Source organism: Cynoglossus semilaevis, chromosome 10 (genome assembly GCF_000523025.1).
Source record: "Cynoglossus semilaevis isolate Cse_v1.0 chromosome 10, Cse_v1.0, whole genome shotgun sequence".
Lineage (NCBI taxonomy): Eukaryota > Metazoa > Chordata > Actinopteri > Pleuronectiformes > Cynoglossidae > Cynoglossus > Cynoglossus semilaevis.
The window spans coordinates 18,778,363-18,805,249 of NC_024316.1; the positions used below are offsets into that span (position 1 = coordinate 18,778,363).

General features: G+C 43.9%; 2 protein-coding genes, 1 non-coding gene and 1 pseudogene across 12 annotated transcripts in view; 1 reads left to right on the plus strand and 3 right to left on the minus strand.

The window, feature by feature from the left end:
• Nucleotides 1-3,811, minus strand: part of LOC103385444 (uncharacterized) — a 22,660-nt gene extending 18,849 nt beyond the window's left edge. Inside the window, exons 1-4 of the mRNA XM_017035714.2 lie at nucleotides 1,757-3,811; nucleotides 1,454-1,497; nucleotides 220-1,363; nucleotides 3-109 (exon numbers count right to left, since the gene is read on the minus strand). Of these exons, the coding sequence (XP_016891203.1) occupies nucleotides 3-109; nucleotides 220-1,363; nucleotides 1,454-1,497; nucleotides 1,757-1,761 (1,300 nt within the window). The 5' untranslated portion in view covers nucleotides 1,762-3,811. The remainder of the gene's footprint in view (nucleotides 1-2; nucleotides 110-219; nucleotides 1,364-1,453; nucleotides 1,498-1,756) is intronic.
• Nucleotides 3,812-4,143: 332 nt separating this feature from the next.
• On the minus strand, nucleotides 4,144-24,559 carry LOC103385423 (protein kinase C-binding protein 1). Of its 10 annotated transcripts, XM_025058985.1 has the most exons (21): nucleotides 19,818-20,119; nucleotides 19,388-19,468; nucleotides 17,962-18,032; nucleotides 16,667-16,830; nucleotides 13,542-13,763; nucleotides 13,107-13,220; nucleotides 12,905-12,997; nucleotides 12,725-12,812; nucleotides 12,071-12,126; nucleotides 11,899-11,976; nucleotides 11,708-11,823; nucleotides 10,437-10,912; nucleotides 10,164-10,292; nucleotides 9,283-9,438; nucleotides 8,602-9,132; nucleotides 7,575-8,069; nucleotides 7,012-7,157; nucleotides 6,833-6,913; nucleotides 6,669-6,747; nucleotides 5,598-5,837; nucleotides 4,144-5,060 (listed from the first exon to the last, which is right to left on the minus strand). In XM_025058985.1, the coding sequence occupies exons 3-21, from the start codon at nucleotides 17,984-17,986 to the stop codon at nucleotides 4,882-4,884; spliced, it is 3,468 nt and encodes a 1,155-aa protein (XP_024914753.1). In that variant the 5' UTR covers nucleotides 17,987-18,032; nucleotides 19,388-19,468; nucleotides 19,818-20,119; the 3' UTR covers nucleotides 4,144-4,881. The 10 variants fall into 10 exon arrangements, with proteins under 10 accessions (XP_024914753.1, XP_016891287.1, XP_016891291.1 ...); XM_017035798.2 differs by lacking the exons at nucleotides 19,388-19,468; nucleotides 19,818-20,119 and adding an exon at nucleotides 24,047-24,510; XM_017035802.2 differs by lacking the exons at nucleotides 19,388-19,468; nucleotides 19,818-20,119 and adding an exon at nucleotides 24,047-24,502 and having other exon boundaries at nucleotides 13,542-13,685.
• Nucleotides 24,560-25,355: 796 nt separating this feature from the next.
• Nucleotides 25,356-25,428, minus strand: trnak-cuu (transfer RNA lysine (anticodon CUU)). The gene has a single exon. It is a non-coding gene; the product is annotated as a tRNA-Lys (tRNA).
• Nucleotides 25,429-26,165: 737 nt separating this feature from the next.
• LOC103385443 (translocating chain-associated membrane protein 1-like 1) overlaps nucleotides 26,166-26,887 on the plus strand; it is a 4,770-nt pseudogene continuing 4,048 nt past the window's right edge.

The following is a 26,887-nucleotide window of genomic DNA, read 5'->3' on the forward strand; positions in this document are numbered from 1 at the left end:
GCGGGTGTACTTGCGCCCTCTCTCCTTCATTTCCCGTCTCTGAGTCTCACTGACTGCCACACAGCTGCCATGAGACCACTTCTGGCAAGTGTCACAGCATAAAAGGAACCTATAAAAAAAAGGTGGCGAACAAACAGAAATGATGAAGCGAAAGTAACAGCTGCTGCAGGTATGCAAACGACTCAACAGGCACTTCTGTTCGCAGCAGCTGGGACGTACCCGTAAGAGTGGTTTTGTCGGCAGACGCAGCACAAAGTGGTGGCGTCGTAACCCTCAGTGTTCACCGTGTCTACACGTGTTCCTACGTTCACAACATCTTCATCCTTCTGGACAGCATCATCAAACTGACCAGACCCGTCGTCAGTGAGCGGGTCTGAACCAGTGTCTATGATGATGCAGTCTGTGTTGGAGTCCTCTGCAGGACTCAGAGTGGTATCTGAGTGGGCAGAAGAGACCTCTACCTCAGTGAGGTCCTGTTGATGACCCTCCTTCTCTGACATCACTTCTGATCCCTGAGATGAATTAACAAACATCACCTCGTCATCGCCGTCCACCTCGTCTGCGATGCTAGTCTGGAACTTTGGCGGCCTGCCCCGTCCTCTGCCTCTGCCCCTCCCTTTCGCCCTACCCCGTCCTCTACCTCTGCCCCGTCCTTTGGGTCGTCCTCTTACACCTTTCCCGCCCTGGTCTTTTGACAGATTTTCTTGAAGGCTTTCTGATGCAATCTTCTCCTTCAGTTGGATCAGAGTCATGTCATCGCTGTCGTCGTCTTGACTAGAGATCAAAACCACATCATTAACTTCTCCCGCAACGTTGCCTGAAGACAGCGGTGGCACATGTTTCACATCGTCCACAGCTTCGACGGCATCAGGCTCCTCAGTTTCATCAGCAGTCTGTGCAGGTGGAAGGTCAGCGAGATCAGGAGCAGCTAAAAGGTCAGGCGGCGTTGGCACGTCTGACGTGTTGACGGACTCGTTCCCGCAGAGCAGCGAGAAGGCTGTGTGGAAAGCGGACCCATAATCCTGCCACAGGCTGGGGTCCAGGCCGCTTCCAGAAGCTTCTGAAGCTTCTTTGCTCTCCTCTGAAGCAGGGGAGGAGGGTGCGGACCACTCAAGGTCACCTAGATAACTTTTGGACGTGCCTGTCTCTGACAGAGCATCTTGCATCTCTGGGGTGGACTGCTTTGCCTCCGTAGTTCGCTGACTTCTCCCTCTTCGAGGAGTGGTGTGTTGTAGGTTTCCTACTTCTTCCCTGAACTGTCTCCTGGCTATTGTCGTCCGTCTGAAGCCCCAGGACTTTTTGACCTGCGACAGGGTAGGCCTCAGGTTCAACTCAGCCCCCTCCGTCTGGCTCTGCTGTCCCTCTAAAGAAGAAAAACCACAGGAACACGTTCCACTGATGGTTCCAAATAATCAAACGTCTATTAGAATGGTGTAGGAATTCATCCAGTTACCTGAATTATCTTCATCTGTCTCAATGTTTTCCATTGGGTCCATGCTGAAATCAATAGACAGAGAGACTATAAAAACAAAAGGCCTTAATGACAAACACTAACTGTTGATACACAGGCACGTAGTATTAAAGTGTATAACAATTTTACTTCAATTCTATGAGGTCAGTCAGTCAGTTTAAAACATTTGAAAATCTACCTGTGGTATTTTTTTTTTAATTCAAAATATTATTAATTGAGCAGTGTGTTAATGTGTTAAAGTAATCAACCAACACTAAGCATTAGTAGAGATGTTGGACAACACACAGCATTAATAGTGCAGACAAGCACAGTGGAGAATGAGGCCGTTCTTCTGGTGGGTGTAATGGCAGTTGGCAGCCATCTTGTTACATTATTGCCTCTTCTTGAGTTTTTCTCTTCTCTAACCTCCAATCGCTTTCTGTTTTTAATTCCAATCTTATTTTTCTCTTGGCCTAACCCTTCAGTGTCTATCGTGTCTTTTAGGAATTAAAAGGAATCAAAGGTAGGTAGTAAGCCGGTAGGTAGTAGACCGCCTTAGTTTCACTGAAGCTGAATCCACTTTTATTTTATTTTGTAAAAGCAAGTGTAAGGACTTCAAAGCCGAGATCTTTGACAGTTTGGAACTGATGTGGCACAACTAGTCGCCATGATAATCTATTCATTTATTATTGTGTTTGGTTTAGATACACAAATCTTGAACTGTGTGGAAAAAAACATGTAACTGCAGTTTATCTGACCACGAATTCATTGTGTAGTTTGAGCTGATTATCCCCCTTTAAATAGTTAGTGTTCAGTTGTCTTTGCTAATAAATGACATCTCTGATCCCTCATCAGACACAATCATTAAGACTTTCAGTCGTCACTCAAAACTCTACTGACACCAGTTTGTTAGTGTGTACTCAAAATTTGTAAGTTTTCCCATTTCTACTCATCAGAAGTCAAACTATTTTAAAACGCAAAATTAGCTTAGTTAGCCCAGTCACTCAAAATGGCTATTATAGTGATAAAACTAAAATATTTCTTGTGGTACAAATAATTATTTAAGGATGTAGGTGTATAATTTTGACATGGGTGGTGGATGTTTTACAAAATGACTGTTGTGACACTACTGTTGTGTACAGCACCATAGAAAAACTTCAGCTGGTCGGTCATTTAAATACCACACCAAGCTGCCAGGAACCTCTTTAACCTAAAGTGCATTTTGTTTTTAGGCTTCAAAAAATTAAATAAAAAATAACCATGACTGATATGAAAAAAGTTAAAGAATTGGATTTTCACAAGTCACTATTTACATTTATTGGGCTTCATTCGTTCCTTGGATAAAAAGTTTGAGACAACAAATGAGCGATGGTAACTAAAAATTGACCTCCACACTCAATGTCGAGCAAAATTTTTTAAAGTTTTACACAATAATTGTATATATATGTGAAATGTTATGTCATAGTTCTTTATTAAATGTTATCATCGCAGTATTCACGTCTATTATGCGCAACGCTACCACCGCTAACCCTGTGGTCCAGATTACATGTTGACCATGTAACACCTGGAACGAAGGATTAACGACGCACCATAACTCAACAGCGTCACAGACAAGAGACTTTACTGGTTTTGGTATCACATGTCAACCGACTGAAACCGACTAGCACACCCTGTTGGACACGCATGAGTTATTCTGTAGCAGGGGAAGACGAGTGTTTGTTTGTTTGGTGAGCGCAGTCGACATTGATTCCTGCTAACACTTTAGCCGCTACATTAGCCAGGAACAAACGCAGTACGCTGAGGAAATAATGATACCTGAGAATATAGAACCGTCCTTATTTGTTAAAAACATGTCTACAGACAATGTGAAGAAAAACGCCAACAGTACCTTTGAAGTATTAACAAATTACATTCAGTTATGGCTGAGCTCTCTCTGCTTTTGTAGCTAGCAACGCACTCCCTGCCATTTTCTCAGCCGTGACAAAAGGCTGGTCTCGCGAGATGTTGTAACAGGAAGAAGTCAGCGCTGGGTCCTGGGATTTTCTGTCTGCATCTTGACCTACTTTGAGGTTTTCATGCCTGTTAGCATCTTTTTCGTATTACTGTCATTTCTAAAAGAACACAATGACGATCCACAAGATTAATGTTTGGGAAAAAAAGGGTAAAAACAGCAAACTAAATCATACTAAGTCATACTTTTTCGACCTTTACCTGTCCATATATTTTAATGGTTGACAACAAAATAACAAAGCAACTCCACTGAGTGAATTTTAAATATTTTATTTAATCAATGAATGTCTGTGTCATTACATACTTGTCAGTAATTATCTATATTGACATTATTTTCCAATCCCCCCCCCCAAATATTTACGTACCTTAGTCATTATTTATTACCCTCAGCTCAGGACCCCTGATTTAACTGAAATAAAACTTGAATCAGTCCAAATGCAATTGTTTTAGAGCATTTTTATTTTAGCTTCACAAGTCCATATATTGTATGTACAATATGTAAACAAGAACGAGACACAGGCTCAAAACAAACATGCTCACAGAAAATGATGTCCAGCCAAAATGCACTTTCTATTCATATCTACTCCATGTGTAGACACGGTCTAACCAGAAGTTTACATCAACTTTGGAAAAAATGGTTTAACAGACTCAGTGCTGACATTCATATGAAGTAATTTCTTTTCTTTTTTTTTCAAATAACTTTAGACACATAGAAATGTGACTTTGTTAAACGTACTATAAAACATATTACACTATAAATATTGTTCCGGTATCTTCTTACAAAATCTTTGTACAGCTTACATTTTTCAGTTTTCTTTTTCTTTTCTTTTCAAATTTTTTTTTATAAATCACACATTTTCTGGATGTCTATACAATGAGGAGCAACAATACAAAATGGTTATGGGTCAAAAGAGTTACCACTGATTTTAAAAAAATGTTGGGTATTAAAAAGTAAAGAAACGCACGTTACTGAAAAAAAAAAACCCACAGTGGTGACGCAGCTGAACGGTTATGATCTGTTTATGTATTTTACAAATGTACGTAATAGAACATGAATTCTTTTCTCTTTTTTTTTTTTGTTAAACGAAACCACCGTGAAGTGTTTGGAAAGCAGCATTAAGAAGTGATGATGGAGAAACGATGACGTGGTAACAGGGCTGCACCACGGAAACACAGTAAGAAAACACACGGACTCACGTTGACCTCTCACAACAGACACAGTTCACACGGTGAATCCATCTGGACACGGGCTGATGGAGACCAACCACTGCAGTCACACTGATGTACGTACAGTCAAGGAATGGGGGGGAAGATTTTTTTTGTCTATGTTGCCTCCAAGCACCAATGTTAATGCTGACTGTTTGATCCAGGAGCCAGACGGAGGCGTTAGCGAAAGTCTGCTCGTTGGAGTAGTGTAGCGGTTAGGTGACAGTCAGCGCCACACTGTCCTTACTCTTGTCCATGTATGTGGGAGAGTTGCTTTTGTCTGATATGGACCCCGCTGCGGAGGGCAGCGACTGTGCGGCGGGAGAGTGACCCGCCGGTTTGGTGTACGGGTCGGAGTTCGGCTCGGGCTCCGACTCTTGTTGGGAAGCGGTGGCTGCAAGGAAATGGAAATATGAAAACTAGTCTCACACCCAGACAGCAGCAGAGATTATTATCACTTGCTGAAAAAATATAATTATTATCTTTAAAAGATCCAAAGAGTCTGAAGATGTTGTTGAAAATAATCAGTATTAAACTTTACCTTCTCTACGTTTAGTTTATTTTAAAACAAGTGCGTTTCACATCAATGAATGTGTTGAGCCTAATAATAAGGTCACCACCAGGGGGCGTGTGAGATATTGACCTTGGATTCTAACAGAATAATTGTAATTTGTGGCAATTACATTCAGTCATTTCAGCCTCGTCATCTTAAAAATGAAAACATAAAAAAAATAAAAACACTGCTGAAGATTTTTTTGTCATCAGACTGAGTCACTTTTCATTCGTGTCTTTGTCTGAAAATTAGAAACAAATTCCAAAACCAACTCCGTGTTCAACACAGCTGCAGTACCCTGAGGCCTCCACTATGAAGTGACAACACTGTCTTTGTTTACAGCGTGTACAGGAAGTACCGCTGTACTCTTACTGTTACCTGACTGTGTGCAGGACTTCATGTGCTCCGGCCAGTGGGCCTGCTGACAGGGGTAGTCACAGTAACTGGTGTTCCAGCAGCAGTAGAAGATGGCCTCCTTCCTGCAGTTGGCGCACCACTGTTTCTTCTTGGTCTCGTCCACCGCCTGCTGCTTCTCCACCTCCGTCTGTTTCTTCACCTCGGCCACCAGCCGTTCCCGCTCCTGCTCCAGACTCTGCCTCATCTCAGCCATCGTCAGCTCTGCAGCGCGAAAATCATGAGAAAAAGTTTCAGTTTTAATTAGACATTTTTTAAACATTTTAAAACACTCTCTTCACAGACAACTTTACAGAAATAAAGATGAGATTCCAGACAAACAACTCTCAGTGTGTGATTTTTAAACATTTTAAAACTTTCTTGTCACTGACAACTTTACAGAAATAAAGATCAGATTCCAGACAAACAATCTCAGTGTTTCCTCTGTGGACATCAAACATCAGCAGCTTTTTAAGCCGCTGTTTTATTATTGACACTCCAGAATTCGGGTCGACCCACATTAACGTCCACCTGTTTCTGTAACTGCAACATCCACAACATCAAGTGTCTTTATTCATCAACGTCTGAGGTTTTTTACGGTCCTGGTGATAAACTCGGTGGACATGTCTAGATGAAGTTGGCTTCATTTTGGGTGAGGACACAGTCAGTGATGCCAAAGCGTATTTTTCATCGTCTTCAGTAAACACAGGAATTATGTATGTAAAAACAGGGATTTGAACCGCAGCACCCTGAGCAGCTGTACCATCAGTACTGCATCTCTACTGTCTCAGAAGAAAATGTTTTTAGATGGAGTTTTAGGATCAAATTCACAGTAACAACAACTAATGCAACGTGACAAGACAGCTGAATTGTTATGTTTGTAAACTGTAAAAATTCTGCATACTTTTCCTTTAAAAAATACTGTAAGTTCTGAATGAATCCATTCATAAACCAGATGATTAAAAGACAAGATATTGCAGTACAGTACAGTATAGTACAGTACAGTACAGTATAGTACAGTACAGTACAGTACAGTACGGTACAGTTAAGGCTCACCCAGATTGTGCTTCATCTCCGACAGCTCCTGTTGGTGCAGCCACTGCAGCTTTTCGATCTCTATCCTTAACCTTCGTATCTGGAACAGAATCAAAAGTCTGGTCAAAAACCCACTTCACCACAGGAGGCGCTGTGTTACACAAGGAGCTCAGTCCTGCCGTTACCTCTGCTATGGTGTTCCCCGATGTGCTCTTGGAAAGATCGTTGTAGATTTCAGTCATTGTCCCTTTTATGGTGTCCATGATCTGCCGGGTCAGATGTGATGATGTCATCGTTAGCGTGTCATCAACTTGAGACACATTTTTTATTTTCATCCCCACATCGTTGAGTCCTCCCAACCTACTTTGTTTGTGTATTTAGCGATGTCTGCGGCCACATCGGCGGAGACTGTCGGGATCTGAACGTCTCCGGACAGGAAGGAGGAGGAGCTTCCAGACGTGACCTGGGCCGAGGACGAGGACGCATTCTGAGGAGGGTCTTTCTGTTGCCCTAAATGGTTTGAAGTTTAATGAAAGGAAACACTTGGATCAAGAACCGACAATCAGAAAACCAGGGTCAGGTAAAAATATTGATAAGTTATAAGTTCAGTGGAGAACAGTGCCCCCTGCTGTCGAAGAGGGCCATCTACAGAAGCTTCCTGCTTATTTGCCTATTTCTACTTGATACTGATGCTATTGAAGCTTTTAGCTCAGGCGTGGGCAAACTTTTTTACCCGTATGAATTATATAATTTGGAAGTTTGGCGGGCCAGATTAAAAAGCTGAATGGGCCGCACCTGGCCCCCGGGCCTTAGTTTGCCCATCCCTGATTTAGATCAATATTGAAGTGAATTGTGACCTCGAGAATCGATATCGAATCGTGAGATTCACTTCTCTGTGAAAACATCCGACCGTGGCTCTGGTCGTACCTTTGACCGACTGTCTCGTCTGGTAGCGGGTGCTGGAGGAGTTCTGCTGCTGCGAGTGCAGCTGCTGCGGACTTCGCGTCTGCCCCTGCCCCGGCCCCGGACCCTGGCTCTGCGACTGCACCGCCGGCTGCTCCCCCGGCTGCTGCTGCTGCCGCTGCACCTTCTCTATTTGCCATTTCTGAGAGGAGGACGGAAACTTGCTGGGATTCCAAACGACCGCTCGCTGAACGGCCTGCGTGGTCTCTTTGGGCAGTAGAGGGCGCTGTTTCTTCACCACGCCAGGTACCGGCGAGGCTGCCGTCACCGAGGTGGAGGCTGGAGAGGGAACGCTGTTGGCGGCGGCGGTGGTGGTGGTGGCGCCGGGCGCGGCAGAAGCTGCGGCGGAGCCCAGGCCGTGGGCAGTGGAGCTGGCGTGTTGTGATGACTCTTTCTGTCCAGAGGAGGCGTCACGTGACGTCACTGCTGCGGCAGCAGCCGAGGACGGCAGTTTACCTGCTTCACAGAGAAACAATGTTGTTCTAAATGAAAATGTATTCATTCATGAAAATGTTGTTCATTTGTTGGTTGTTTTGTAATTAAGAAAAAAAAATTTAATCATACAATAATATTTGTTTTGGGAAGTAAAGAAATAATTAAAAAAATATATTTAGACTTTATTCAAAGTGTAAATAATTTAATCTTCCACGGTGTCAAACATATGGCTCGAAGAACCAGAATCTTCCTGCGAGATTATTTAATATGGAATTGATTTATAAAATTTGAAATAAAATCCAAGACATTTACTGCGTTTTTAGAAACTGATTTTTACCTTTTAGATTTTAGTGAAATGGAATATATCTTTGATAAAATTGGTTTTATTTATTTTTAATATTTAAAATATACTTCTCTGCACTTAAAGCGATCGTCTTTCAGCTAAATTTTAACTGAAGCTTTGCTTTATATACATATATATAAATATATAAATATAAATATATACTGTTTTGTCCCTGTGAGACAAAGATGTTTGTTGTTTTGTCCAACGTCTCACCTTCTACCTTGACGACATTGGTCTCTTTGAGATGTTTCGCAGCAGACGCCCCCGGCTCCTTCCTGGACCTCTTGGAGTCCCGACCGGCGTGATCGTCACCCAGGTCGATGACCAGCTCTCTCTCTGAGTCAGAGTCCTGCTCGGTGGCGGAGGTGCCGGCGGAGGCGGAGGCAGAGGCGGCGGCTCTGCTCTCCTCTGGGCCTTTGGGTTTGTCCGTTTGAGTTTGGGCCTGTGGCGTCCTGGGTCGGTCCTGGACGTCTCGGTCCGTGCCGTTGCTCCCCGGTTTCTCTTTAAGCAGAGGTTCCAGACTGGGCGTGTCCCCCCCACCCGTGGCCGCCTCCTTGTTCTCTCTGTCCGTACTTGGTTTGGGTTTCTTTTTCTCGACTTTCTCCTTCTCGTCCTGGGCGGAGCTCTTTGGCTTGTGTTCCTCGTCACTCAGGTACTCGCTGTCGCTGGAGTCGGACTTGTCCGAGTCGTCGGAGTCGCTGTGATCCACGCCTTTGTAAACGTCTTCAGAGATCTCGTCGATGCCTGTGTGGACGTGACATTATTTCAGAAGGTTGGACGTTTGGACTCTTCTCTACTTAACGATGCCTGTGTGGACGTGACATTATTTTAGAAGGTTGGACGTTTGGACACTGTAAATATTCATCATCATCAGAGAAGGTGATAAACATTCACCCAGCTGAGCCTTGCAGCTCTCAATGGTTTTGTCCAGGCTCCTCATGTGTCTCTTGGTGGTGGGGAGGGTCATCGACGCCCCCTGTTGCTGCTGATGTTGTTGCTGCTGCACCGTTTCACTGAGTTCCTTCAGATCCATTTCAGCCTTCACTCGATCTGAAACAGACGTGACAGAAATGGAGACACTTCAGTACAGGGCGCGCCGAGCTTTTTATATTCACACACTGTGAATTATGCAGTGACAATGGGAGACACAATGGACACTGTTTCCACCTGAACATCATCATCATCATCATCATCATCATCATCATCATCATCAAGTGAATCGAATCAAAAAAAGAACAGAAACGCAGTTTCATCACAGTTTCTTCCACCCTCTTGTCGACCAGTTTATACTTCACAGGAACCTTTGATAGTCCATGAGGGCTCCCTGGTGGTGACCCCTGGTACAGAGTATATTGTTCTTTATTGTATCAATCTCTCTCTATCTCTCACTCTCTCTCTCTGGTCGCGGCTCCTACTAACGAGGCAACCACAGATCTATAAAAACCTGGACGGAACAGCGGGCTGTCCTGGAAAAGCCGGTTAAGAAAATTCCAAGCGATCAATGACGATCATTCCGACTCTACTCCATCCTGTTTATATATTTATGAAGCCCCAGGATGTTGACATGGTTAAGGCTCGGTGAAGTTTTAAAATTGAAACATATTTTAGACTTAATCCTGTTTGTATCGGAGTCCGAAAACATTATCTTTAAATGAAGAAAGTAAATGAAAAAGACTGGTACCAAATGACCCACAGACCGGTCCGGGAACCGCGGGTTGGGACCCCTGGTATATACATATATATATATAAAATATATTTCTGTAACCTACACTGACCTAAGTTGAGGTTGAGGATGCCGCCCGTGCCTGAGGTCCTCTCCTGCTTGGGTACCAGTCCAGAGTTTAGGGGCTTTGGGCTTCCTGTAACACTGGCTGCTGGCGCCGACTTTCCAGAGACAGGAGACGCTAAGAACACGAGAAAGAAGAGGACACAAACCATGGTTTGTTTTTTTTCTTAATTAAAATACTGTAAAAACACTTCAGTGACGCTGCATTAGCCTAGTGAACAGAACCAGAACAGTGACCACAGAACCTCTGTGACTGATTTACCAGAACAGTCCATCGACTCCTCTCCAGTGCTGTAGTGAAAGGCGGCGTTCCTTCCGGGCTTTTCCATATCCTGCTCCCCATCAGAACCCGTGTGGACCGAGGAGTTGGTGCTCATCGGGGACCGGGGCATATCCGTCATGGAGACCCTCCGACTCATACTGCTGGTTGTTGAACTCTTGCTGAGGACCATCTTAGGAGACGCCGTTATGTCGAAGTTTAAGCGCAGCTTATCGGGTTTGTCCGTCTTCACTGTCCCGGCGCCGGGGTTGGAGGGGTCCAGCAGCATCTGCAGTTGGTTGTTGGGGGTGTAGGGCGTGCGGAAGGGTGCATAGTTGAAGACCCCGAACTTCTTTCGAATGTTTTCCACGTAGACCTCCATCTCCTGCATGGCGCTGTTGAAAATGCTTTTGGTCTTCTTCACGGAGAAGGGAATCTCCTTGGACATGAGGTAGCAGTTGTTGATGGGAACCCATGCCCTGTGAGACGCCGAAGAAGAAACGTCAACAAGGGCAACAGTAACCAGCTAGAAACTGGTAAATAATCTGAGCGTAAATCTGAAAAACCCTGCTCCACACAGGCCTCTGTCTGCGTTTAGATTCTTTCTAGACAGGAACATGATCTGTTTATTTATTATTACCACCTCCTCCATCGCCAACATGTTTATTATTGTCTGGGAATTTCAAACTCAGCACTGCCCCTAGTGGATGTATTGCTAAGTATCCAAGCCAAGCAGAAGGTGGTATGTGGACAGTGACCATGACAAACCCATTCACCTACGTACTGTACAAGGAGCAGACACGAAGATTCACATCTGAATCCGTGAACCCCGGAATCTGAATAGTGAATATAGAGGCCGGTCTGTGTTTTATTGAAAATCAAAAGCCAACACACATTTTGGTTTTTTGTTGCAAAACAGACAAAACTACGTCAACAATGAATGACGTGGCTTTTCCAGGACACAAATGTGTCATTTTAAAGCTGCGTCTGATTGGTCAGGAGTGGATCCAGTTGTGTAAAGACATTTTTTTAACATTTAGGACACAAGTTCTCCTGTAACCACAGCATGAACCAGCCTGTTCCTCACCAAACAGAGACGACTGGGATGAATATGGCTAGAATTTCTCTTCCCTCATCAGATTAAGACCGAGTGCCATGATCGGACACTGCCTTGCTCAAAGACGAGGGAAAAAAGCCAATCATGACTTGACCATTATTTTTGGTGCATCTTTATATATTCATAATTTTCCGTAGCCGTTGAACGGCGACCTCACCTGTCGTGTTGACCAAAGAACCGAGCGTCTACCTGTCCGTCCTTTTCCCGAAGTGCTTTTGCAGGCCAGAAAGGAAATCCCTTTAGTTTGGCCCAGACCAGAGGGTGAGGTTGATTCTGTGGAGGAAGGAAAACGTTTCACGTCCGCAGTCGTATTAGAAACACAACACAACCGTCGTGGAGAGGACGTACACAGGGCTCACAGAACCAGTTGTCCCTTTTTTGGCATGACGACAGGTAGCACTCTGGACACACCTCGATCTCGTTCATCTGAAACAGCATTTTGAACCAAGTCGTTTAATGAGTTTTGAGGCGTTTACAAAAGGCTGTAAATATAAACGTATATATATTTATTTATATTTACCTCATGTTCACAGATCTTGACGATGACTTTTGCAGTTGCTGTTAGCTTGTGATTACCTGTAAAAAACAACACAGGTCGACTTTGAGCTGAATATTTCATCATTAAAATTAGGGATATTAACTTTTTGCCGATATCTGATATGTTAATATTGTTCAAACACGTAATTTACGACTGCGATATCAACCAATACTGCCATAGCAGGGCAGTGGTTCCCTGGTGGTGTTAAAAGTGAAGTGCCACCTGCTCACTAAGGTGTGGGTTAAAGCAGTGTTTCTCAATTATTTTCTGCCATGACCCCCCCTAGAGGACAGAGGTTTTTTGCTTGGTAATATTTATTTATTTATTTATCTGTACAAACCACTGTATGAGTTCTGCAAACAACTGTTAAAACAGATGAATAAAATAAGCTGCAGGACTGCCATCTAGTGGCTTTCAATTTCATATACAGTCGTTTTTCCCCAAAAATTATTTTTAGAGCCGACATCATCTGGCGAAACCCAGGCATTTCGTCAGGTTTTCATTATCGGAGAAATTTTTTTTAATTACATAATTATGCTAACATCGGGCCGATAATATTGGTCGGCCCGATATCATCGCACATCCCTAATTAAAATCATTAAGCTGAACCTCATAATAATAATCAGAATCACGTACCTCCGTTGTAGATGATACAGTTGTGTAAAATCCACTTCATGTCAGCGAGAAAGGCTTCTGTGCAGCCGTACATTTTCTTTTTTACATTCTACACAGAAAAAAAACAACAATATTTTATATATTTAATAAAACACAGCAGATGTGTGTGATTCTGTATTCATGGCAGATTCAGAGTCAAACCTTTTCTAAAGTACACAGGTCCATGGGGTGGAAGATGTATTCAGCGTAGTCCGGATGCTGTTCCAGTGACACTGGTTTCTGAAAAGGCTCAGTCTGTTCAGATGTGCCAAATAAAATAAAAAAAAAAAATGTAACTATAAAGATAAAAAAATAAAATAAATAAAAACCAGACAGACAGACACGGACACAGAGTCGATCTTACCCCCGGTTGTTTAATCTTCTGGAGTGCATACTTGAGCAGGTACGACAGCTGATCTATCGTCAGCATCGTCATTGCTTTGCTTTGAGTTTCAATGCATTCGGCGACCGTTATTTTCTGCAAAGGCGGTGAAAGTGTTAGTGGCGTTAACAAATATTTAAAAAAAAAAAAAAACTCAGTGCAGACAAGTTTGTTTAATTAGTCATGATTAACCGCAATAATCACTACACAATTAATCGCGATTAATCGTAATCAAACGTGATTAATTGAGTTATGTCAACATCCTTAACTATAAATATATTACAGGATGTATCACAAAAAAAAAAAAAAAAATCTTCACTCTTGATTAGAGGAAACATAATCCGCCTGATCGACTGATTAGGAAAGATTGTGCCGCTAGATCCACAATCACACACATTCACGTCTTTAGCGAGATACCTCACATTCTGGACAGAACCAGTCGCCCTCGGGCTCGGCTGGTAGTTTGAGGCACTTGGCGTGGTACACCCTGGGGCAGAGCTCACAGCAGAGCACCTGGCCCTCGCGGTGGCACAGCCAGCAGTAGAAGTCGTTCCTGCCGTCCTGCGGTACAACATCAACAGGGTCTGTGGTGAGTGCTGGCTGCTTCATATAGTAAAAGGGACCATGTCTTAGCTCTGACTGAAATGCAGGCAAGAGAAACAGGGGGGAGGTTTCAAAAAAAAGGCAGGAACACAAAAAAAAGGTGCAGTGCAACAGAAACAAGGCAGCAGTAGGTTGGTGGAGGGGGGGAGGGGAGCAGGGTAAGCAACAATGGGAACACTAGAATGCAATTACAGGAGAACAACAGAACAACATACATGATATTACATTCAGTGTAATCCCAGCCCACCCCCCTCCCACTCTAACCCCTCCCACTGCGGCCCACCCAATTGATTACATCATCACATTATGTAACAGTATTTTTCTTTAAGGCAAAATGATAATTTCAGATAAAAGTTATGACAAAAAAAGTAGACGCGAAACTAGGGATGTAACGATACACAAAAAAAAGTAGACGCGAAACTAGTAACTGTAACTGTAACGATACACTCAACTGACGATACGATAATCCGTGATGCCACCTGCTGTACTGGAGTGTGTAGTGTCACGGTATGACCAGTGACTTTTTTAGATAACGCAGTCTACTCTTTGATGTACGATTAATTTTTAACATCAACCGATGAACCGAACTGTCACACATTTGTATCGTTTTCTAACCGATTCACGATGCATCGTTACACCGCTACGCACAACAGCTAAAAAAAAAAAAACAAAACAAAAGCTGCAGACGCACCACACCACCTTCACAGCCAACATTTTCAGGTTAAAAAACACTACCTGAACACGACGGGTAAAAACAACTCCCCTCACACACCAACACATTTTTGTGCCAATTAGCCCTGCTGACTGTCCCCACTGGTGCAGACTTCCTCCCAGCTGGGAATTGTGGGTAAAATCTGGCAAAAAAAAAAAATCCTGCAGTGTTTTCTCAGCTTGATAGACGTTGAGGTTTTCTGTAATTATTTTTTTTTTTCAACTCTTGAATTCCTTAAGGAAACAAGAAAACTGGTTCACTGGGTAAAGATAAACACGTTTCTAAAATGTACCAATAAGATTTAAATAACATAAATATTTACCAAAGTGATGTAGATATTACTGAGTGACAAATGTATCTCACAAGATTAGCTTAGCCTAGCTTTGGCGAGCACTGACTCTACAAACAGAACGCTGGGTGCTAGCCTGATGCTAACCAGTTGATAGCAACAACCCAGAACTTAACGAGATCAACATAATACTGCAGTAGTGCTGCGTTTTTACAGGTACTTCTGTTAGTAGTTCCTGCATCAACACCAGAGAACTCACAACTGGGTCTGAAACAGTTCCAGCACCGTCGTATTCAGGACACGTCACCTTCACTTCCTCTATGGCTGACGTAGGAACAGCCAATAATACAGAGTCCAATCACATGACACAGTCTGACCCTAAAACCACCAGAGTGAATTAACTGACCTCTGACACTGGAGGGCAACAGTGAGAAAACGTGTGGTTTGAATCTGAACATTAAAGTCAAAGTTTCAACAACTTATTCAATAAACCTGAACAAACATGGCACCACATGGTACAAAAACCAACTGACGGACTGGTGGACAGGGCCTGACACTGCGGTTTAAAGGGAATGAATTCTTTCTGTAGACGTTGGACGGCGTCCACGCTGGACTCTCAGCCTGTTGCTGCTACTTTAGCAGATGATTTGTCAGCTGCACCTGCTCTCAGTTCACAGCACAACTACAAACTGTGGATCTGTGAACAAACAAGTCTCCGAGGGCAGAACACGACACTCCCCGTGTTAACATTTATAAATTAACCCCCACCTCCTCAGTCACCCTTTCCTGCAGAACTGTGGGAAAAATTTCACCACAAGAATAAAGAGCTCAGAGACTCACGGCAAACAGTCCATTATCAACAACAGGAGCCACCACTCAATTAGCCAATAAACTAATACATGAGTTTCATTAGTTACGGAGGGGAAACCAGTTAGTTTCATTAGTTACGGAGGGGAAACCATTTCTGTAAACAACAACAACAACAACAGCTGCTGTTGACTGAAGACACTTAGTCTTTGACGTCCTAGTCTGTACTGAGCATGTCTGTACTGGGCATGTCTGTACTGGGCATGTCTGTACTGGGCATGTCTGTACTGGGCATGTCTGTACTGGGCATGTCTGTACTGGGCATGTCTGTACTGGGCATGTCTGTACTGAGCATGTCTGTACTGAGCATGTCTGTACTGAGCATGTCTGTACTGAGCATGTCTGTACTGAGCATGTCTGTACTGAGCATGTCTGTACTGAGCATGTCTGTACTGAGTAAGTCGTCTTTAAACCTGTTCCTGTCTGTTGGTGATATATCCTGTTCTCGTATCAATCTCCTACTCCGTCAGTTATTGATTTTTTTTTCTCACCAATTCCCAGTCCAATATTCCTGGTGTTGGTTCATTTTCTTTTTCTTTTCTTTTTTCTCTGGTTATTCCAAATGTAGATCCCTATCACGATACACCTATCGTATCGTGATAGGTATCGTATCGCCAGATTCTTGCCAATACACGCCTCTATTAAATCTTCCTAACTTGATTATTTTAACCTAACGCACAGTTAAATCAACACTTTCAAACCGGCAGCCACAAGGTGGCAGGGCAGTTAGTGCTGCCTTACAGTTGTCCCTGTAGTATCACAGCATATTGTATCGTGATACGTATCGTATCGCCAGATTCGGTGTGTGTTTGGGGGGGTGATATAGAAGAGGTTACGCCAGACAAATTAGTTTGTGAACGTCTGTTCTCATTTATAATCAATGTCGTGTGATTTATTCCGTGTTTAAACCGAATGGAACGAGTCCCGGTCGCCGCGGTTTGGACCCACCAACAAGTCCAAACCTGTTTTAGATTATGACTTGTCTTTGAACCCCCCCCAGCTCCAGTCAGCCTGCCTCACCAAACCTCCACAGCCTGAGAAAACTCAGCAGATGGTGACGAGCGCTCTAACCTGGTCTTTGCTGCCGCTGTTGACCGCCCCGGGCTTCTTCTTCTTCTTCAGCGGGCTGGGAGAAGTGTCTGAGGGAGAGTGTCCATTGGACGAGTGGGTGGGACTCGACACCTTCCTTTTCTGTGGAGCCACCGGTCGTTCTGCTGACCCTGGGGCATCAGGGACTGGGTGGAGGACAAACAAAAACAGCATCGTCACACGACAGGAAGAACGAGAAGAAAAAGAAAACTGCATCACCAACACGAATAAATGTGTCTTAGATTTAAAGACAGAAATGAAATGAAATTGACTAAAAACATTTCACCTCACTGGAATTTACAATTTGGATTTGAAAATAAAAAATACATTTTTCTTGCTGCTAAAGTCAATAAAAACATTTCACCTCACTGGAATTTATAATTTGGATTTGAAAATAAAAAATAAATTTTTCTTGCTGCTAAAGTCTAAAAGTTTGGATTTCCTGTCTTTATAATTTTGCCTTTTTTTCTAAAACATAAATTAAAACTAAACTGAACCTTGATTTTTTTTTGACGAGTCATTGATGCATCAGTCAACTAATGAAAATGAGACAAAAACAACTGTCAGTGACGACGTCCAATCAGTGCCGAGTTCCTCATTTAAAACTGGAGGAAACAAACGAGGGCGGGAGCCAATCAGAGCTTTGTTTGTTGGCTAGAAGGCGGGAGATCCAATCATAGAGAACGTGTGTCCTGTGGTTGGATAAACAGCACGAGGCAGGAATATTATATGGAACTATTTTACTTCTGATATTAAAGAACGCATGATATAAAAACATTTTGACACATTTTTTTATTTTAGCTTTTATATCTCGTTAAAGCTAAACTAAAATTAAAACAGTCCTATTGAATGAACTTAAGACAAAGTCACAATTTAGTCAAAGAACTGACAATCAGTCAACGCTGGTCAGGATCCTTTCTAACGTGTATTTTTGTATATATATTTCGTGGTACACACCGGTGCTAGTCCGACTAGAAGAGGAGAAAGTAGACGTGCTGTTCACAGCTGAGACTGACGCTCCACACTGACGTCTTTGTACCATGTGTCACATGCATTAGGAGGACAGTAAAGTCATGTATTTTAACAGAATATAAAACCTGACACCAAACCCAACAGACTCCAGGTCTGAGCAGCTCTGGTTCCTCAGCCCTGTTGTCTGAGAGCTGAGTGCTGCAGCAGCTCCTGACTGACACTAAATAACCACCACACTCTCTGAAATGGCGTCGTGTCAGACAGCTGACCCTTCACGCCGGGGTAATACGGCCTGGGAGACTTACCTTTGGAGCGCAGAGCCGCGTCCATCCCCTCTACCACATCGGACTCCGTCTTAATCTCCTCCTCAGCCAGACTGCAGAGCATCGAGCGACGGCACACGGAAACACAAAGGGAGGCAAGCACAAAGTCAGGAGTGGTGTTCACAAACCAGAGACCACAGCAACACGGGGGTAAACAAGTGCAGCACCACCTCAAGCGCCCGGGTCCCAGTAGGACCGTCAACTGGGACCCTGTGGGTTTTTCCACTCTTTCTGTTTTGCCCTGGATTTCTACACATCTCCAGCAGGTGTGCCTCCAAGTTCACATCGTTCACCATCCACTACCGCCGACTAACAAGTCTCAATATGTTCTTTACGTTCCAAGAGAGCTGCTAGTAACCATCGCCATAGCAACACTGCTCTCAGTCAGGCTGCGGTTCCCAACACACGGGGCCGTTTGTTCGACGCGGGACGACTGACGCACCGGCGATTCTGACTGTAATATCTGAGGTCAACTCTTCCTCACTTTTTGATTTGCCTTAATTAATGAGAACGCCAGGCGGGTTCATGGTTTGTTGTTTTTTTTTGTTTTTTTTTTTTCCTGGCGATGGTGTCTCCTGGTGATTAACCATATATGTTCCTGCCGTCCCTCCAGTCCCTTCAGTGACTACAGAGATGAACGCCCAAGGGAGTTGGAGCCATTCTTGGAGACTAGAGGCAAGAGATCCTTCTAATAGGCTTGAAAAAAAAAACAAAAAAAAAACACACTTGGCCTAGTCATGTCAAATGGACGGATTAGAGAGGAAGAAAAACAAGTTTCTGTCACATTAGCTCTTCGTTAGCATTATGCTACAAACAGTGAGACGTGGACCCGGCTCTGCCCGGTCTCTAGAAACCTTCTCCTCTCCAGTGTTGGAACGGAGCGTTCAAACCAACGCAGGTTCTGACTCTAATGAGCGGCAGAAAGTGTCGGCCTTGTTCTGAAGATGATGATTCATGAGAAGAAGAAGAAGAAGGAGAAGAAGAGGAAGAGGAAGAAGAAAAAGAAGAGGAAGGACAGAAGAAGAAGAAGAAGAAGAAGAAGAAGACCCCCCTCCCAACAGGTCACACACTTGACCAGGTCATAGTTCTGAAGGGAGTTCTGGTCCTGGCCAGGGCCCTGGGTATAAAAACTACAACACAGAGGTCAGCCACACTTGTGGGATAAGCCCCTCCCCCTTTCCTTTCCCTTCATGTCTTTAACTTCTACCCTGTAAAGGTTTCACACCAAAAATGATCGAATGCCGCGCAGACGTGAACCTGACGGAGGTTTAAAGGACCCGGGGTTTGACGAAGACCAAGACTGTGAAGGGTTAAATAGAAGTCGGGTCGGGTCGGGCCTTCACTCCCCCCTCCCCCCCTTCTCTCAGTCGAAACCATTCAAATCATTTGCAGATCCGTCATAACTCACATCGACAAAACTCTTTCCTCTTCCAGTTTGGTGAGGACTTCTGAAGCCCAGCTCAGATCCAGGGAGAACCAGCTCTAAACACTGACACACACGCACACACACACACACGTGTGTGTGTTGAGCAGTTTCTTTACAAACATGGCACAGGAGTATCTGGTTTCAGCCTTTCAACAGTCTCACACACACACACACACACACACACACCCACCCGTCCCCTCCAGGGCCTTCCTGTTCCGGACTGAGTGAACAAACAAGGCCAACGTGAAAATAAGAAATGACACAGTGTGTCACACAGGAACACAGAACCAACAAAAAGAAGAAGAAGAAGAAGAAGCTCAGAGCACACTCAACAAAAAACACACACACATACACAGAGAGAGAGAGAGAGAGAGAGAGAGAAGGTATAATGACGAGCAACTGCTGCAACTACCAGGAAGCCCGAGGAGTGGAGGGTAACAGAAGTGATCCACTGATCCACAGGCCCTTCTCAGACTAGAAGCTATGATCCATCATGACACACAGAGGAAGGCAAACAAATAGATCCACAGAAGGTTTGTCAGACATTCCAGAGAAACCCAGCTGCAAAGAAAAGCCCTGACAGAACTCCCCCACCGCCAGCGGTACCTGCTGGACAAAAAGGAAACAACACTGAGTCAGTGCCTGTCAGATTCCACTCCTGTGAGAGACGAGCCGGGTTCTCTCTCGTCACAGAAAATGGAGGCCACAGCTTTCTCCCCTCCCCCTCTCACCCTCTCCCCCATCCCCCACACGCCGAGGCTCAGCCACTGCTGGCACATCCGTGCGGGAGGACCAGGAGAGACGGGTGAGGAACTCAGTCTCCCACCTTTTTAACGGTGGTGAAAAATCACATCAACACTGAGTCCTGTCACATCTCTCATGTTGGACTGAGGAAATAAACAGAGGGAGACAAAGAGAGATCCACACTCTCTCTCTCCTGTTCTCTGTCTATACCTCTCTCTCTCCCTCTCTCTCTCCCTCGCTCTCTCTCTCTCTGCCTTCATCCTTATTTTATACCGTACACGTCTTCCATCCGGGCTCACCCGCTTCTCTGTGAGATTGTTGGGTGATTTTCGAGAGCCTCAGAAAGACAGCAAGAGAGAGAGAGAGAGGGGCAGAGAGACATAGACAGAGAAATGAAGAGAGAGACAAAGAGAGACCATACCCAGATACCAGTAATGTTCCACTCTCTGCACTGAGAACACGCTGTGTTGCAGTACCTTAAAACAGACACAGATACTCATATAATCACACATATCCAGGGAAATTAAATTAACTTTAACTGCTCTCATTACACCAACACTGGGATTAAGGCCAAGGATTAATGCTCCTAATTTTAAATTGTTAAAAACATGCCACACAACGTGCCTCTCAGCCCCACGGTGAGATTCTCAGGTGTGGTAGAACACTGGGTATTTACACAACAAACACACACAAAAGGAGGAACCACAGCGTCACTGCAACTGCAGCAGGAAACGTGCTGCTATGACTAGGCAAAAAAAAAAAAAAAAAAACCACACAAACACACACCGTCTTGGTATGTTTTTAAAAAAGAAAAAAAAGGTGTGTATAAAAGATGCATGTCACCTGGGTTTTATCTGAGCCAGTGCAGGGGGGAATCAAAGATGGCTGTGGAATTTTCCAGAAGGCCCATGCTATCCCTGCTGCTGCTCTCCCTGCGATTGTCAATCTTTAACCTCAACTGCAGCTGCAATTGGCTGGAGGGCCAACAGGGTGGAACGTCATTGGTTGGCTGCGCTCTGCCACACTGATCACTGTGCAGGCTCCCCTCGTCCTTTTAAAATTAATTTTTGCTGCAATGCAGACATTTCACAGAGAGAAAAGCTCCGAGAGATTTAGTTTTTTTGGTTGTTTTTTTTTTTTTTTGGAGAGACCTGTTTGATGGTTAAAGTACAAACTGAACAGAAGGAGAGAAACGGCGTTGACTGTGGTCATGTGTTTGTGGCTGTGATGTACGGTCGAGTGGCTGCGCGGCTCCGGCTCTGCCTTCCTGTTTACTGCACCGACGGAGAGTCAGACGTTTGTTTCTAGCACCACCACGACACACTGCACTAACCTGAATTTGAAACCTTGATGTCAAGGTCATTTCAGTGACATCCAGACACTTTAAATTGTGTTGTTTTTGTTTTTTTAAGAGAGAATGGATGGCTGTATTATATGTAGATATGATTGTTGTTCCATATATTTAAATCTCTTTTAAATAAAAATAAAGTTGCTACTGTTTTTAATATGGTATAAATGGTTGCACTTCAAAATATAAATTTTAGTTTTATATATTTTTTAAAAATATTTCTCTATGAATTGTGTTGTTGTATCAACTCTGTTGTTCTAAATGTTTAATAGTAAATTAAAATCAGATTAGAGAATGTTCCAGTTTTGTATGAAATGTCATTCAGAAAAAAAATGCAATTTTTTTTTATTAGAGAATGTTCCAGTTTTGTATGAAGTGTCATTCAGAAAAAAATTACAATTTTTTTTTTTAACTGTTGAGAGATTAATTCTACAGTCAGTATTTGTAAATGTGTTCCTCTCTCATGTAGAACCATTTGAAATGTTTTTAGTAATAAGTAATTAAGTAATAAGGCTGTAAGAAAATATCTATACTGCTTAAATATCACGATATTTCCATTTCCTGATCTCGTATCAATCTCCTCCTCCCGTATCTATTGATCAGTTATTGATTTTTTTCTCACCAATTCCCAGTCCAATATTCCTGGTGTTGGTTCATGTTCTTGTTCTTTTCTTTCTTCTCTAGTGATTCCAAATGTAGATCCCTCTGTTCCAGAGTTAGGAACTGATGTTCAGATGGAACAGAGTCTCAGACCAGGATTACACTGGGACTACAGCTACACTCAAATTATCGTAGTGTCCATAGTATCGCAATATATGGTATGGTTGGCCGTGACCTATCGTGCACCCCTGGAAAGTCAAACCCTGTCAAACCCTCTAAAACGAAAGTAAGACATATACTAGAATACACCACACGTGTACCTCAGGTACGTGGTTTTTGTTTCCGTCCTACTCTGAGCAGCAAACGACGTCTGAGTTTCTCCCTCCTCTATAAACTGCCCCACAGGAACGACTAGTTTTCTGAATCTGAATCCCAACATGGCCTCTGGTCCACACAGACTGGCCCTGTGTGAAGATCAGAGGGAGGAGGAAGCGGTTTCACAATCCTGCTGTGATGCTGGGTTTTTTTTGGGTTTTTTTCCCCTGCATACCACCAGATTAATGTAACAATCTCAGGCGCCGTTTCAAGGCTTCTGAACATTTTGTTTGGTACAAATTAAGATACTTTGTCTGCAGGATGTGTGGGTTTTAAAAGTCACAAACCAGCCGTGTGTATTTGAGCCTCATGTGTAATAAAAGAACGTGTGTGTCCTGTGTGTTGAAAAGGGAGGAAACATTAGAAGAACTGAAGACTAAAAAGCTCAGACGTCGACTCCCTGCTCCTCTCTAGTCCACACTCCTTCACAGAGTTTTCCAAAGCTAACCTTCCACATGTGCATTTCCTGCTGCAGTACTGTCTGTACTGCGTCCGTGGGAAATAAAGACACACTCTTGTCTTCGTGTTGTGTCATAGAAAAATCATGGCGGGACAAATATAGAAGCAGCTCAGTGTCTGTACTGTACGTGTGTCGCACGCAGACACTCGGCTTCTGCTTCCTGCCGTCGGATCAGGCGCTGGAGCCTGATTTTTTTTTTCCTCCCAGGACGGCCTCTCTTCAACACAAAATGGCCACTGTCTGAGGATCACAGAGTGGAGGAAGAAGCAGTTTCACAACAGTGCCGTGGAGCCACAGAGCTCAGGCTGTAAACCCAGGGGCCACGTGAGCACAACCACAGGCAGTGTCCCAATCTCACTAAACTACTTTTAAAAATTTTTAGAGGCCCGTCCTAACAACACAAGGTTAGATTAGAGTTGATCTCCTCTGACTAGACTGTGGTGAAAACACAGCAGACATTTTTTTACAGCTATGTTTTTTGGTGTTTACCTTGTGTGTGTGTGTGTGACAACAGCAGTATTTCTGTTTCTCCAGGCACACGTTCACTGGCCTGACAGGACACGCAGGAAAAAAAGAAAAACCTGCACAGAGCCAATGTATTTACAAGCAGGGTCACACCACCCTCCTACCCACAACCCCATTCTGCCCCTCTTCCACCCCACCCCATTCTCTCTATCCAAGGCCTTTACACTGGGTAAAAAAAACAGAAATAAATGGCTGCCTTTTTTTTTTTAAATCTAGCTCTTCCTTTTCATTACAGGAAAGAAAAAGGAAAAGGATTTGCCATGGTCCACTCTGGTTCCTGTATGGCACCGTAGTTGTCCAGGGCACCCATGTGACCCCAAGACACAGAGGAGAGAGCAAGGGTTAGAGTCGTTACCCAACCCCCCACCCTCCTCTCTAGCTCTGTGGAGCACAGAGGCCTGGTTAAGGCCTCCAGTCCAACCCCAGCTCCTCCTCCTCCTCCTGCTGCTGCTGCTGCTGCTGCTGTAGTACACTAAACTGATTTCAAGGCTTGAACATTTTTATCATGAGAAACAGTCACTACAACGACAAGAAGGAAGCCATGTTGTTATCACAGAGCTGAGATGGTAGAAGAAAAGACAGAGCTTACCTCTGTGGATGCATGGCTGCCTGACACACTGTTATGTCAACACATATAAAACATGGAGGACACTCTCAGCCTTCAGCCGGGGAAGGCTCCGCTCTTCAGGCAAGGCGATCAGGCCCGGCTCTGGTAGCGAGGTCCCGATTGGCTGCTCCGCGCACAGGTCGGATGAGAGGCGGCGTCTGATTGGCCGAAATGTTTCCTGAGTAATTATCTTTGTTCGGTGCAGGCAGGGGCAGCTCTGTAGAGTGGTAGAGACAGGAGAAAGGAGAAAGGGGCTTCGTGTAACGTAACGAAAGCTACGAAAAAATAACGGCATTAACACGAATGTATTTGACACATAAGACCCCCTCCCTTCTCCCTTTTCCCTTCTCCCTCCCCCGAGACGATATTATTCTGACGCCTGCGGTTCGGGAGTGTAGCCGCTGTGGCGAGGTTTGACGGCGAACGAACGTTGGAGGAGTGACAGCAAAACAGCCCAAGGACCAGGACACGGTTCGCTCTGCTCAAGCCTCCCTTTTTAAAAAAAATTGGAATGGGCCTTTGTTTAAACCCCTCCCTCTCACATTTTTACAGAGGAAAAAAAATGTTTATATGTTAAAGTATTTTAGCGTATACATCAACAATAACAGTTAAACAAATGAATGGAATCTGCGTGTTACTGTATAAGGAAAAAGATCAGGCGGGAAAAAAAAGAAGAAGTATTTTTCAAGCGACCCCTTTACTGTCTTACCAACACCAGTGGACTTTGGATTGATCAGATTGATTGGATTTAGACCACCGTTATCTGACCCTTTGTTTGTGAGCTGGGAAAAAAAAGACATTTAAAGATAATAATAATAATAATAAATGCTGTGTATAATGTTCCTAAAATACAATCAGACTCCTGGGCAGATCCTGATTATTACTATACAAATTAGAATATATTGTAAAATGGTTATTTGACTATGATAGTTAGTAAAATAATAGTTTTTATGTAACAACCCTTGTTAATCTGGATCTGGTTACTACACAGTACGTACAGGTCTTTGAATACATGTGTGATAAAGAAATGTACTTTTATTAACACTCCTCTGTGTCTGTATCTGTGCTCCACATGTCACATTTATTACACAAGGCTTCAAATATACAGTATAACTAACATGATTATCCACACGTGATGCAGGAAACAGCCACCAGGTTTAAATTCAGTTTGTTTTTTATGTTTTTTTTAATGCTTAAACGCGAAACGCCAAATGAGGACTAAATACATAAATGAAAAATGTATAGTAAAAGTCAAATCGTCACATAGGAAAAAAAAAAGAGAAAATGTGAACGCCCAACGTGGGGCTCGAACCCACGACCCTGAGATTAAGAGTCTCATGCTCTACCGACTGAGCTAGCCGGGCTGAGAATCCATCGGGAAATAGATTATTATATACATCACTTGTTACACCTACTTTTACATTTACTGAAAAAAACAATTCAGAACTTGTTTTAACTTTTTGAAGACGTCGTTTTTTTTGTCGTGCCTTCAGCTCGGATCACAGTACGCACTGATTTTCCATTAAATATAAGAATTACACACTGTTACAGACTAGTGACCCCCCCCTCCATCTTGTCTTCCCCCACTTGAATGTGTTGATTTATTGCTTGAATAACTCCGTGGTTGAGCTATAGCTACTAGTATCTTTCCCATCATTTTTTTTTAATTTTTTTTAATTTTTTGTTTATTTATGGAAGGTTCCTGTGCGCTGCTTTGCTGCCACCTGCTGGATATCTTTTCCACCGGTGAGTACTTTTTATCCAGAGGCCATCCTATTCATTTCAGGAACAAAATAGGAAATAAATACAGATTAATGAACGATATTTACAACAATAGTATTAAGTGGCAGCAAAAAAACGTTTTTTTTTAATTTAGGCCCTAATTTTAAAAGATTTAAAATTAACAAAACCGTGTTTAACGAATATTTAACAGTTTTTTTAAATTACTCACAGGTTTGTTACCTAGTTTGTGACAAGTCCACTTCACGCGGTTGTGACTCCGTTGCGCGAACGTAAGGTTCTTTACGTGGAGGACGTGAATGCACCACCGCCCCGGGTTCTCCTTCTACGTCACCAGCGCTGGGTGGTTCATGAATGGGGGCTCGAAGTGGGAGGGCCTGTCATCTGACTTCACCAGGCTGGGGCAAAAAAGAAAAAAAGTGGGTGTAGTGCAGCGGTTGTTGTCCGCGATCTATGTTTTCATGACTTATTTTACGCCAACGAGCAGCGGTTCACTGAATCCGAGGACTCCGCTCCGAACGTCACCAAACCAGAACCAGGACCAGAACCGGGGGCCAGCATCCCCCGTCAGCCAAGCTGTGTCGCGCTGGGGAAGCTAGGCTTCAAGCAGCCCTAGGATCCAGATAAGGGGAGTAGTGAGAGAGCCGCGCGTCTCGAGAGCCATGGGTTTCCGCAAGAAGAACAAGAGTCCGCCGGTGCTGAGCCACGAGTTTGTGATCCAGAATCACGCCGACATGGTGTCATGTTTGGCCATGATTATCCTCCTGGGCCTGATGTTTGAGGTACTGTGTGAGTTGTAGTTAGCATGACAGCAGCTCTCGAGGGGGGGAGGAGGAGGACGGGGGAGGAGGGGACGCTTCAGTCTGTGTCTCCTTCCCCGTCTCATGTGTCCCCCTTCTCCCCAGTGCCGAAGACAACGATGCGGAGGCCCGCAGCCAAAGTTAATGGCTCATTTTTAGCAGGTCGCCTCCGCGGCTAGTCATTTATTTACCTGTGTATCTGCTGTTAGCAGCAACTTCCCAGTCAAGCTACGTCTGTGTGTGTGTGTGTGCACGGTTAACGTAAGAGCCGCTTGGCGTCAGC

Bases quoted from the DNA above. Each gene is read 5' to 3' on its own strand.
- LOC103385423 (XM_017035798.2), bottom strand. The intron at 16,831-17,961 runs GTAAGTCTCCCA...TCCTCCACCCAG, and splicing joins CGCGGCTCTGCGCTCCAAAG to TCCCTGATGCCCCAGGGTCA. The intron at 12,998-13,106 runs GTAAGATCGACT...ACATCTGAACAG, and splicing joins AGAAGATTAAACAACCGGGG to ACTGAGCCTTTTCAGAAACC.